This window comes from Hibiscus syriacus, unplaced genomic scaffold, assembly GCF_006381635.1.
Source record: "Hibiscus syriacus cultivar Baekdansim isolate YM2019G1 unplaced genomic scaffold, ASM638163v2 tig00002793_pilon, whole genome shotgun sequence".
NCBI lineage: Eukaryota > Viridiplantae > Streptophyta > Magnoliopsida > Malvales > Malvaceae > Hibiscus > Hibiscus syriacus.
The window spans coordinates 502,781-513,734 of NW_024061944.1; the positions used below are offsets into that span (position 1 = coordinate 502,781).

The 10,954-nt window shown below is 34.8% G+C and overlaps 2 protein-coding genes across 4 annotated transcripts; one reads left to right on the forward strand and one right to left on the reverse strand.

The window, feature by feature from the left end:
* Nucleotides 1-504: 504 nt before the first annotated feature.
* On the forward strand, nt 505-7,068 carry LOC120150069 (beta-galactosidase 8-like). Of its 3 annotated transcripts, none has more exons than XM_039162780.1 (19): nt 505-1,001; nt 1,099-1,194; nt 1,311-1,423; nt 1,506-1,572; nt 1,725-1,817; nt 1,928-2,071; nt 2,257-2,345; nt 2,516-2,621; nt 2,757-2,844; nt 3,074-3,192; nt 3,565-3,726; nt 4,235-4,437; nt 4,575-4,684; nt 4,902-5,011; nt 5,195-5,308; nt 5,593-5,694; nt 5,964-6,175; nt 6,263-6,599; nt 6,684-7,068. In XM_039162780.1, the coding sequence occupies exons 1-19, from the start codon at nt 837-839 to the stop codon at nt 6,789-6,791; spliced, it is 2,538 nt and encodes an 845-aa protein (XP_039018711.1). In that variant the 5' UTR covers nt 505-836; the 3' UTR covers nt 6,792-7,068. The 3 variants fall into 3 exon arrangements, with proteins under 3 accessions (XP_039018711.1, XP_039018715.1, XP_039018723.1); XM_039162784.1 differs by having other exon boundaries at nt 506-1,001; nt 6,704-6,785; XM_039162792.1 differs by having other exon boundaries at nt 506-1,001; nt 6,710-6,785.
* Nucleotides 7,069-7,327: 259 nt separating this feature from the next.
* LOC120150089 (probable pyridoxal 5'-phosphate synthase subunit PDX2) lies at nt 7,328-9,838 on the reverse strand. Its single transcript, XM_039162803.1, has 7 exons — nt 9,661-9,838; nt 9,430-9,557; nt 8,757-8,844; nt 8,597-8,670; nt 7,932-8,123; nt 7,654-7,751; nt 7,328-7,536 (listed from the first exon to the last, which is right to left on the reverse strand). The coding sequence occupies exons 1-7, from the start codon at nt 9,713-9,715 to the stop codon at nt 7,410-7,412; spliced, it is 762 nt and encodes a 253-aa protein (XP_039018734.1). The 5' UTR covers nt 9,716-9,838; the 3' UTR covers nt 7,328-7,409.
* Nucleotides 9,839-10,954: the final 1,116 nt, after the last annotated feature.

Sequence of the window (10,954 nt, forward strand, 5' to 3'; positions counted from 1 at the left end):
TGCAGAAAACATGAGCACGGATCGAAAGAAAAAGAATCTTTGATTACGTAGGTCACGGGTATGTTAAGGTAGGGCAGAATTAATATACATTTGTGTTGTATAAAATATTTTCGATAAAATGTTAATTAAAATATTATTTTTTATCAAAAATATTATTATTGGACGTTATTTAAAATATTATTTTTTTACTAATTTTTATACTAAAAATTAAATAATAAAATTAACATTTTTAACAGAAAAACTAATATTTTAAGTAACGTTTTACAATATATATTAGACTATTTGATTGTGTTGTAGGTAAAAGGTACCAACACGTGGCGTAAATAGAAATGCAGGTGCATTATTTTTGCAGTATGATGTAGCAGCACTTGATTAAAATCTTTCTCCAATGCTTCACCCTTCCTTCCTGCGTGTAGCTGATTTGCTTGCTGGCTACTGTTACTACTATTACTGCTCTCCAACTGCAGCTAAAAAAAACTTATAAAAAGCGCCATTATTATCACTCAAGATACACAGAAGCACAAAAAAGAAGGAAAAAAAATATATTATCAAAATGCTGTAGCTAAACAACAGCAAGAAGATGATGAAATGAGCGGTGGCGTGCAGTGCTATTCTCCGGTAGCTTAAAGTGTTGATTTTATCACACAAAGCGTCCATGCAACAAACATTATCAGCACAAAGGGAGAAAAAAAGTAGGAAAAGAGCATCAACACAAAGACAAAAGCAAAATATTTCTTACAAGCAAGAAGCTAAGCTTTCTACTTCTTCTTATTAAAAAAAGAAAAAAAAAAAGAGGGAACTTTACGTGTGTGATTGTGTTGTTGTACTTTTTCACAATGAGGGGAAGAACAGAGATTCTAGCGTTGTTTGCTTTTTGTTTGGTTACTGCAACGACGTCGTTTGCATCCACCATCACGTACGATAGCCGAGCGATTGTCATCGACGGGAAACGCCGCGTTTTGGTATCCGGCTCCATTCACTACCCTCGCAGCACCCCTGATGTAAGCTTCAATTTCCTTTCATTCTCCCATCATTTTCCTTTTACCTGTTTTTGGAAGAGGAAAAAATGTCTGTATAATCATGGTTTCATGTTATCAGATGTGGCCAGACCTTATTAAAAAATCCAAAGATGGAGGATTAGATATGATCGAAACTTATGTTTTCTGGAATCTACACGAACCAGTTAGAAATCAGGTTCTGCCTTCTTCTACTTTTCTCTTCAGTTGCTGTGATAAAACTATTATGAAGTTATGGACTAAAAATGAATCCCATTGATTGTTTTTCTGAGCTTTGGTTATTGATATTTACAGTATAATTTCGAAGGAAGAAACGATTTCGTTAAATTTGTAAAGTTAGTTGCAGCAGCTGGTCTTTATGTTCATCTTCGCATCGGACCATATGTTTGTGCTGAATGGAATTATGGGTAAAGTTTTATTTATTTTTTTTTTTTTTTCTTTTTTGGGTATGTTTTAATTTTCTTTTATTTGTTGATAAAATATTTGCAGTGGATTTCCTCTTTGGTTACATTTTATACCCGGAATCAAGTTCCGAACTGATAACGAACCATTCAAGGTAATATATTTAACCATAAAAATATTATTACTTTATTAATTAACCTGTTCTTTATACATTAATCTCTTCTGTTTCATTAAGTTTACTGAAATTGTTGGAAGGACTGTTGGCTGAAATGATTAAGAACAACCGTAAAAATGTTGTTTTTGTAGGCAGAAATGCAGAGGTTCACGGCTAAGATTGTGGACATGATGAAGCAAGAGAAATTGTATGCATCACAAGGAGGACCCATTATTTTGTCACAGGTCTACTTTAAGTCTGCTTTTTCTTCCCCCACTTTCTTATAAACAATTCATACTGTTTTCGGTGCTATAATTTTCCCCCTAATGGTTTTTTGGTTTTTTCTTCAATACAGATTGAAAATGAGTATGGAAACATTGATTCAGCATATGGGGCAGCTGCAAAACCATATATTAAATGGGCAGCTGATATGGCTGTTTCATTGGATACTGGAGTTCCATGGGTCATGTGCCAGCAATCTGATGCTCCTGATCCCATTGTGAGTTTGGGTTTTCCAGATTTAAGCTTTTTAGTTTCGATCATAGTTCATTGTTTCGCTTGGAATTTGCATGTTTTAGTTGAAAGAGGTTTCGGTTAATCGGTTTCTTTCTTGTTTGTTTTGAAAATCTGGGTATTGGTTTGGTTTTTGATATATAATTTCTTCTTTTATCTTGGCGTTGACAGATTAACACCTGCAATGGATTTTACTGTGATCAATTCACCCCAAATTCTAATAAGAAACCGAAAATGTGGACCGAGAATTGGTCTGGATGGTAAGGTGTCCAACTCGCCATTATAATTAACAATCTGACTTCTACTTAGTTGCTTTTTTGGTTATATGGATTAAATGTCACCATCATAATGCTGATTGCTTGCTTCTCTTATTCAACTTTTTATCAAAGTGTTTCTTTCTCATTACTTCCCAATATATGACAAATGCTAGGTTCCTTTCATTTGGTGGTGCCGTTCCCTACAGACCTGTACAAGACCTAGCATTTGCGGTTGCACGATTTTATCAAAGAGGTGGAACTTTCCAAAACTATTATATGGTAATGATAATTGGAGTTTCAAATGCGTTTGTGCATTGGTTTTTATAGTAATAAAATTCAATCCTAGAATCAAGTACACAGTCGCATTTCGAACCGAACTTACGTGTCAAATCTGTTCTGATTTTCTTAAAACAGTACCATGGTGGAACAAACTTTGGCAGGACTACAGGTGGACCCTTCATTGCTACGAGTTATGATTATGATGCTCCGATTGATGAGTACGGTATGTCTTCAGCCAATCTATTAAAAATTGTTATCACTTCTAAGTATCTACTTGACCCTATAAGTGCCTGTATCATACTTGAGGTTATCATCTGTATGCAACTTGACTCGTATTGGTGGTTATTACGATAGAATGAGATATGCAAAACCATGATTATTCGGTTTATAATTTCGTATATGGCATCTTCTAAGTTTCACCTGTCTTCCAATTCACTGTTTTTTTTTCTCAGGACTTGTTAGACAACCTAAGTGGGGCCACCTAAGAGATGTTCATAAGGCTATAAAGCTTTGTGAAGAAGCACTGATAGCCACTGATCCTACCATTTCCTCCTTGGGTCCAAACTTGGAGGTATTTTCCATGTTTATTGTCTCTTCTTTTCTCATTTTAAAAGAGAGCCCTATTTCTTGGCTTCTATGTTGGTTATGAATAAGAACTCAACTAGGGCTGCCTCTTCGTTCCTTCTTTGTCTGATTCGCGAGCAAGGGTCTCACTGAAATCTTAAGGATCATAATATTTTGTACACATAAATGACAAAAGATAAATCACTTCTTTTCCGATCATAAACTCTTCTTAAGAATTTTAACGAGAACAAAATGTGCTCAGGTCATTGACCCATTATTGAAAGATATGGCTGAAAATCAATTCATAATGGTCAAACAGTTCCTTCTGCCTGATCTTGTTCAAATTAATCAGTTCATCGATGTATTTCCTTCTTCCCAGGCTGCTGTATATAAAACAGGATCAGTATGTTCTGCTTTTCTTGCCAATGTGGACATCAAATCTGATGCAACTGTTAAATTCAATGGCAGTTCATACCTTTTGCCTGCATGGTCTGTCAGCATTTTACCCGACTGCAAGAATGTGGTTCTGAATACTGCCAAGGTATGCTTCATTACAACATTCGCTTCCCACTTCAAGTTTTGGTTAGCTTCATTAGCAGCTTAACCAGTTTGCTTGTTGTTTTAGATTTTCATGCCATAACTAGTCAAGATTCTTGTTGAAAAGTTTCTTTGAAACAATTGAATGTATAACTTAATTACGTAAAGCTTGTCTTTTCTATCTTCTCTTACATAAGGATCATAGTTGGAAATTCAAATTGTCATTATTTTTGGGTTCATAGAACCTAACTCTGCAAAAGAGGCTGTCTGAAAACCTCCCTCGCAGTAGTGCAAACAAGGTAAGTGCAATGAACCTGCCTTATCGGTTGTTAAGTGTGCTGAGTTTATGATTATTTTCACTTCAGAACACTAATCGGATCGTTTCTCTAGACTGTGCCTGCTTCATCTGCTATGGATTGCCTGCATTTATATTTAATTAATTATGTCAATTTGTACTTCTTGTAAGTTTGTTCTTTCAAGTAACTCGTATAGTTTTATTCTTCACATGACAGATTAACTCTCAGACTGTGATTCCTAGCTTCATGCATGAATCTCTGAATATCAATGCCAACTCAACTGACTCAATCGGGACAGGGTGGAGTTGGGTAAATGAACCTGTGGGCATCTCAAAGGCCAGTGCATTTAGTAAACTTGGATTGTTAGAGCAAATCAACACTACTGCTGATAAAAGTGACTACTTGTGGTATTCGTTAAGGTATCCTGGTGTTTTATTTCAGAAGTTGTTGCCTAAGGGAATAAGTGCTACCATTCAAGTTTATACCATCCATAATATATATATTGAGGAAACTATTCACAATATATTTAAAAAGAATTGCTAATTGCTTTTGGCAGCATGGATATCAAGGGAGACGAGCCTTTCCTTCAAGATGGATCTCAAACTGTTCTCCATGTTGAATCACTTGGGCATTCTCTTCACGCTTTTATAAATGGGAAACTTGCAGGTAGATGGAAACAATATGTTTTTTCAAAGCATAATATCTTAGATTCCCACATATATATATTATGGTCATTTTCATCACAATTTATATCCCCTTTTGATTTGTCCTAGAGTTCTGCTCTGATATAACTATGAAAGGAATGGCATTTTGAGTAAAGGTGATATAACCATGGACCGTTAAATATTGATTGTTTGTGTGCTTCTTTTGAAACTTTCCACAGGAAGCGGAACTGGTAATAGCGGTAATGCTAAGGTTAAAGTGGATATCCCCATCACAGTTGTACCCGGGAAGAACACAATCGATCTGCTGAGTTTGACCGTGGGACTACAGGTTTAATTCCTCCTCAAGTTTTGCATAATCATTAACTGAAAAATGGAAATATTTATCTCCAAATTGTAGTGATGAAATTACTACTACTTCCTCTCTAAGTTGAATATGTTTTCTGTTGGACAAACCAGTTCCAATAAAAATAATTCGATAAGTGTATTGTCTAATTGGAGATATAAATTTCAGAACTATGGGGCCTTTTTTGACTTATCGGGGGCAGGGGTCACTGGTCCGGTGAAATTAAATGGTTTAAACAATGGTAGCAGCATTGATCTCTCCTCACAGCAGTGGACATATCAGGTCAGTGCCTCTTTTCTTTCAATATGCTCTGCCAATGCTGATCATTCTCAGAAAAACACTGCATTACTTAATAACCAACAAACTTAGAAAACATGATCTAAGAAATGGATTTGAATGATCTCCGGTGTAACTGTGAATGCAATTTATACTTTTTATTTGTGGTGAGATGGCACTTAATATAACATGCCGCACTCTTGCTGAAGATGAACCAAAACCCTGAACAAAGTTAATTCCTAAAAGAAACTCTACACTAATTTTCCTTGTTAATGTAATCATGAATATAGGTCGGACTTAAAGGAGAAGATTCAGGTCTACCAAGTGGAAGTTCATCGGAATGGATCTCACAATCCGGTTTGCTTAAGAATCAACCCCTAATATGGTACAAGGTAATTCTTAACTTTAAATTAAATATGAAACATTTGATAAGGTATTAAGTCTATCCTTTTTGCATTAGTTACTGTTATATACTTCATTTTTCTTTTTAGTCCTGAATACACACGCACATCCAGATTTTTTTCCACTTATCTATTTTGATCCAGCATGAACTTCCATGATACAAGTTAGTCTATGGTCTTTTATTATTCATAAAAATATCATGACGGATTGCTCAGTTGAATCGATTCTAAGCTATTAGTGCTCAAACTCTTGTATGCAGACAAATTTTGATGCCCCAACTGGGAATGTTCCAATTGCATTAGACTTCACTGGGATGGGAAAGGGTGAAGCATGGGTGAACGGTCAGAGCATTGGACGATATTGGCCGACCTATATCGCTCCAAGTGGTGGTTGTACTGACTCTTGTAATTATAGAGGACCTTACGGTGCAGACAAATGCCGCAATAATTGTGGGAAGCCATCTCAGAAATTGTGAGTACCAAAGAGTGTACGCTAGGAAAGCTTGAGAATAGCTACTACTTTAAAATTCTTATTTCCGTATATCCATCTCACTTGCAGGTACCATGTACCCCGTTCATGGTTACAACCGAGTGGTAACATTCTTGTATTGTTTGAGGAAATTGGTGGGGATCCGACACAGCTTGCTTTTGCAACAAGACAGACTGGAAGTTTGTGCTCACATGTATCTGAATCACACCCATTACCTGTAGATATGTGGAGTTTGGATTCAGAAACAAGAAAGGCTTCAAACTCTACTCTATCTCTCAGTTGCCCATCTCTGAATCAGGTTATTTCTTCTATCAAATTTGCAAGCTATGGAACTCCCCTTGGCACTTGCGGCAGTTTTAGCCCTGGCAGGTGTAGCAGCAGTAAAGCACGTTCCATCGTACACAAGGTTCAATCTTGCTCACTATCTGTATGCAAGTTTTTATTGTTGCAGCCAAACCATTCTCGTCCATGACAATTGTTAAAATGATAGGCTTGCTTTGGATCGACAAGTTGCAGTATCGGTGTATCAACTAGCATGTTTGGTGATCCTTGCAAGGGAGTAAAGAAAAGCTTAGCGGTAGAAGTTTCTTGTGCATGAAGAAATGTCAATAAGCATGCATTATTGGAACCGAGCGAAGCATTGTCCCCCAGTAAGTGTTCAAACCAAATAAGCTTTTCGGCAAAGGATTCTTCTCATTTGGGGGTGGGGGGGGCGCGTCTCATACCGGAAATATGTTTCTTCCTAGAACTAGAAAAATAAACGTTAGTGTAGTGGCAACGTTAATGGCATTTATGCATGGTATCTTTTAGCAGAGTACATGCCTTGTCACAGAAACAATTTCATTTAAAGAAATCAAAGTTGCTTCAGTTTGTCATCGTTGTTACTACAAAATTACATACTGACCGATTTCTCTATCATTTGATTGGCACAGCACCATTGTTATTACATCTTAGAAGTTGTAGATTCAAACGCTAGTAATTCAGGCATTGCATTAAAAAAATTATATGGAACATTTGAATTTATAGAAATGCGTAAATAGGTCTGTGATTTGAGCAGATGTCACCTAAAATGAGTGAAAAAAACTAGTCAAATAGGAACTTGGCTTTGAAACAAAAGATGAAACGTCCACAAACATGGTGGTACTATAAGTGACGAGTAGAACAAAATGAGGAAGCAAAGGAAAAGAAAACAAAATAATATCCTTGACGCTATTGATTATCGAAATATAGGAAGATCATATTTTGTTTGTGGGTCGAAACTTGAAGCCGCTTCACCGACTGCAACAATAGCATTTGAGGTTTCCTCTCCGAGGTCGCTTGCCATCTTTAGAAAGTAACTATGCCTGCACAAATACACCATTTCAACCTTGGCTTAGCAACCAAAAAGAGGAACATTTAAAACCTAAGATAATATCATAAGCAAAATTGAAGAACTCAATTGATGGTTAACATCTTTATACCATCTGGTGTCTGCAGTCAACTCGGGGTGGAAAGCAGTTCCTAGCAATTTTCCTTGCTTCACGGCAACTATCACTTTCTCTTCAGGCACAGCAGACTCCTAAAATTCCCAAAAATTAGATGACAAGAAGAGAAATAAAGGAAATAGATGGGCAACCATTTACTTGGAAATTTATAGGAAAGCATGATTAACAACAAATCTAGACTCCTTTAGTTAAAGGAATGTCTATAAATTTTTATTGTTTTTGTTTTCGACTATAGAATGAAGAATTCAATATACCTCCTGAATTTCAACGGCTGAACTCGAGTATAGCACCTTATTTGATGGGATAGGATAATCAGCAAGCACTTCAACTTCTGGCCCCACGTCAAGGACAGCAGGAGCACGGATGAAAACACCACGAAATGTCTCAGGGCCACCTTCTTTGGATGCAAGTTCTGGCACTACAAGATCTGCCTCAAAGCTTTGGATCTAAATAAAATTTGGTTTGTTTAAAAAAGAAACAATTCAGTTCAATGTTAGAACCTTAAAACAAACCCTCCAAACAAAAAGAAGCTTAAATAAATTGGGAAACAAGGATATGGGGGCATTGAAATCTTCATCACTGTAAATTTGGTTTCAGCAAGTGAAATTAGTAAAAGCAAGCTCTAGTTTTAGACTCCCGGATCATCCCCTACCTATTTGACATAAACATTTTGTACATCCATACAACACCATTATAGCATCATCATATCCATAATCATTTGAGGTTTTGGATCCATCTGCAGTGTGTGGTCTTTCTCTAAAGAACATACTTGTATTGTTAATGCTGATTAGAATACATGGAACATTTGCAATTTTTTGGATTTCCAGAATGCAAGTTCTTTATTCACCAATACCGACACACATTCCTGGACAGTAAAATATACAGTTACATAAGCATCATAGAAGTTATATGTAGTTACCTGACTCCCAAAGTAATTTCTATGGACGGTGCAATCCAGACCCCCAACCAGTTCCTGCCCCCCTTCTTTTTGTCCTGGAAAAGTTGCAAAATTTCAAATTCAAAATCTTTTATATAATCTAATTTTGGGCAATTGCATGGTGCAAAGAACAGAAACATACCAACTGCTTTGTTTGCCAAAAATATAAGACCTGCACAAGTCCCCCAAACTGGCTTTCCCATTTGCACAAACTCACGCAGCGCTGGAAACTGACCAGAAATGAAAGCAAAATATTAACCAAACAAATGCAAAAGAGACAATGGTGGAAGTTTTCAACTGAGGATGCCACGAAAACTGGCTGATAACGACACAAAGGAAACATATCGAGTTGTTTGGTCATCAGCTACTCTTTGCAAATAAGTCATCTGAACACTATAAGAACCTGAATCAGAGTTGGTTTTAGCAATTATTTCATTTATGATCAAAGTCCTCAGCTATATATCCTTAAAAATATCTAATAATGCCAAAGCATCTCAAAATCCAAAATACATATAACCAAAAACCACCAAAGTTGCACTTGTCTTTGTTTGAATTACTACTTCATTCTTATTAGTTGCTCATTCTCAGCCAAAATGACCTCAAATCTCAGCATTCGGTTTTTGCTTGAACTTCTAGCAAAAGGCAAGCAACAACAAAACAAGCCAAAGCGGCGTTCTGTGTCTTCCATGCTTTTAAAACCAGAATTATGGGAAAAAAGAAAACATTTTCTCGAAACGAGTCAGAAGTTAATCGCTTAAACTGAAACTAAAGGCAAAACAGATACATATAAAAAAAATTGAAGATAGAGAATATACAAGATTGTGAAACTCAGCAAGTTTAGCCATGGTGGTGCTTTCTCCACCAGGAATGATAAGAGAAGTGATACTTTGAAGCTGCTCTGGCTTCCTTATCTCAACTCCTTTCACTCCTAATCTCCTTAACGCTGCAAAAAAAAAAAAAAAGGTAAATAAATAAAATATAACGTTTTCAGCCAAACATGAAAACTCATGAATTAAAGGCATTTGGAATATCAAAGATTATATTGCCTGCCATGTGTTCGTTGAAAGATCCCTGTAAAGCCAGTACTCCCACAACTCCCATGCTTGATACTTGAGTCGACGAGAGAAGCAGAGACGTCGAGTAATTGTATTGTTTTCTTTACTTCTTTTTCTTTCTTTAGTTGTATTTTAAATCTTCAGCAGCCGAAATGTTAACCAATCAAAACATAATCGAAATAATTTGGGGGAAAAAAAACTGGAGGCTATTGCGCCGTTGGCTTCTTTGCCACCCCACCACCACTACTGCTTCAAATTAAGTGTTGGATAAAATTGGCAATTAGTCCTCAGATCAAAATTACCTTTTGGTTGAATCTTTTGATTATACAAAATTATAAAATAATCATCCAACTTAAAAATAACATTAATAGTTTTTATTAAAATTTTAATAATAATAATAATATGATAATGATAATGTAAATTTAATTTTAATTTAAATATTTTACTAATTTAAACACCACTTAACACATTTAATCATTCTCTCATATAAAATTCGTTAAGAAAAGCAAGTTTCATATCTTTTTCTTTCTTAGATTGTTAATAAAATTCGGAGTGACATTTTTTTGTAACTTTTTAAATTAGTTTAAAGTGATTATAGAATAATATTTATTTGAAAAAAATAATTTATTGATAATGTACATAAATACGATTATTTAAATTTAATTTTTTAAAGATACTAATATTTACTTTTACAATTGAAGCTATTCAATGGGTTCATATTGATATTGTAATGAGAAAATACAAAAAATAAAAATTTTATTTATTTTATTATTGTAATAGGTTGACTTAATAAGAAGTTGTAGGATAATTTGATGGTGAAGATTTTTATTTTGAAGTAAATTAATCAACCTAATATATTCATCTGTATGATATTGGCGAGGTTCATTTCTTCTTTAATCAAATATAAAATGTGACACACACATATATATATTTAAATTTATATAATTATATATAAACATTTTAATTTATTTATACACGTAAAAATTACATTTGAATTAAATTCTACACATAAGTTTTTTTTTTATTAAATAAATAATTTTTATACATAACATATATATATACACACACATAACATACAATAATATTATATTAATAATAAGGCTTAAATGTCCATTGTCTCTTAAATTATATCATTTGTACCGAGTTGTCCTTAGTATATTTTTCAGGACGTTTTGTCTCCTCATTTATCATTACTTCATTTGTCCCAAATCATTAACACCTCTAAATAAAAATCACGGACCAATCAGAACACACCAGATGATCCCTTTATTTTTTTTTCTTTATC

Excerpts from the sequence above, each read along its gene's own strand:
- LOC120150069 (XM_039162780.1), top strand. The coding sequence starts at position 837 with ATGAGGGGAAGAACAGAGATTCTAGCGTTGTTTGCTTTTTGTTTGGTT. Across the intron at positions 1,818-1,927 it reads GACCCATTATTTTGTCACAG|ATTGAAAATGAGTATGGAAA; the intron begins GTCTACTTTAAG and ends TCTTCAATACAG. Across the intron at positions 4,438-4,574 it reads TACTTGTGGTATTCGTTAAG|CATGGATATCAAGGGAGACG; the intron begins GTATCCTGGTGT and ends TGCTTTTGGCAG.
- LOC120150089 (XM_039162803.1), bottom strand. The coding sequence starts at position 9,715 with ATGGGAGTTGTGGGAGTACTGGCTTTACAGGGATCTTTCAACGAACAC. Across the intron at positions 8,845-9,429 it reads TTGCTGAGTTTCACAATCTT|TTTCCAGCGCTGCGTGAGTT; the intron begins GTATATTCTCTA and ends ATTTCTGGTCAG. Across the intron at positions 8,671-8,756 it reads TTTGGCAAACAAAGCAGTTG|GACAAAAAGAAGGGGGGCAG; the intron begins GTATGTTTCTGT and ends CAACTTTTCCAG.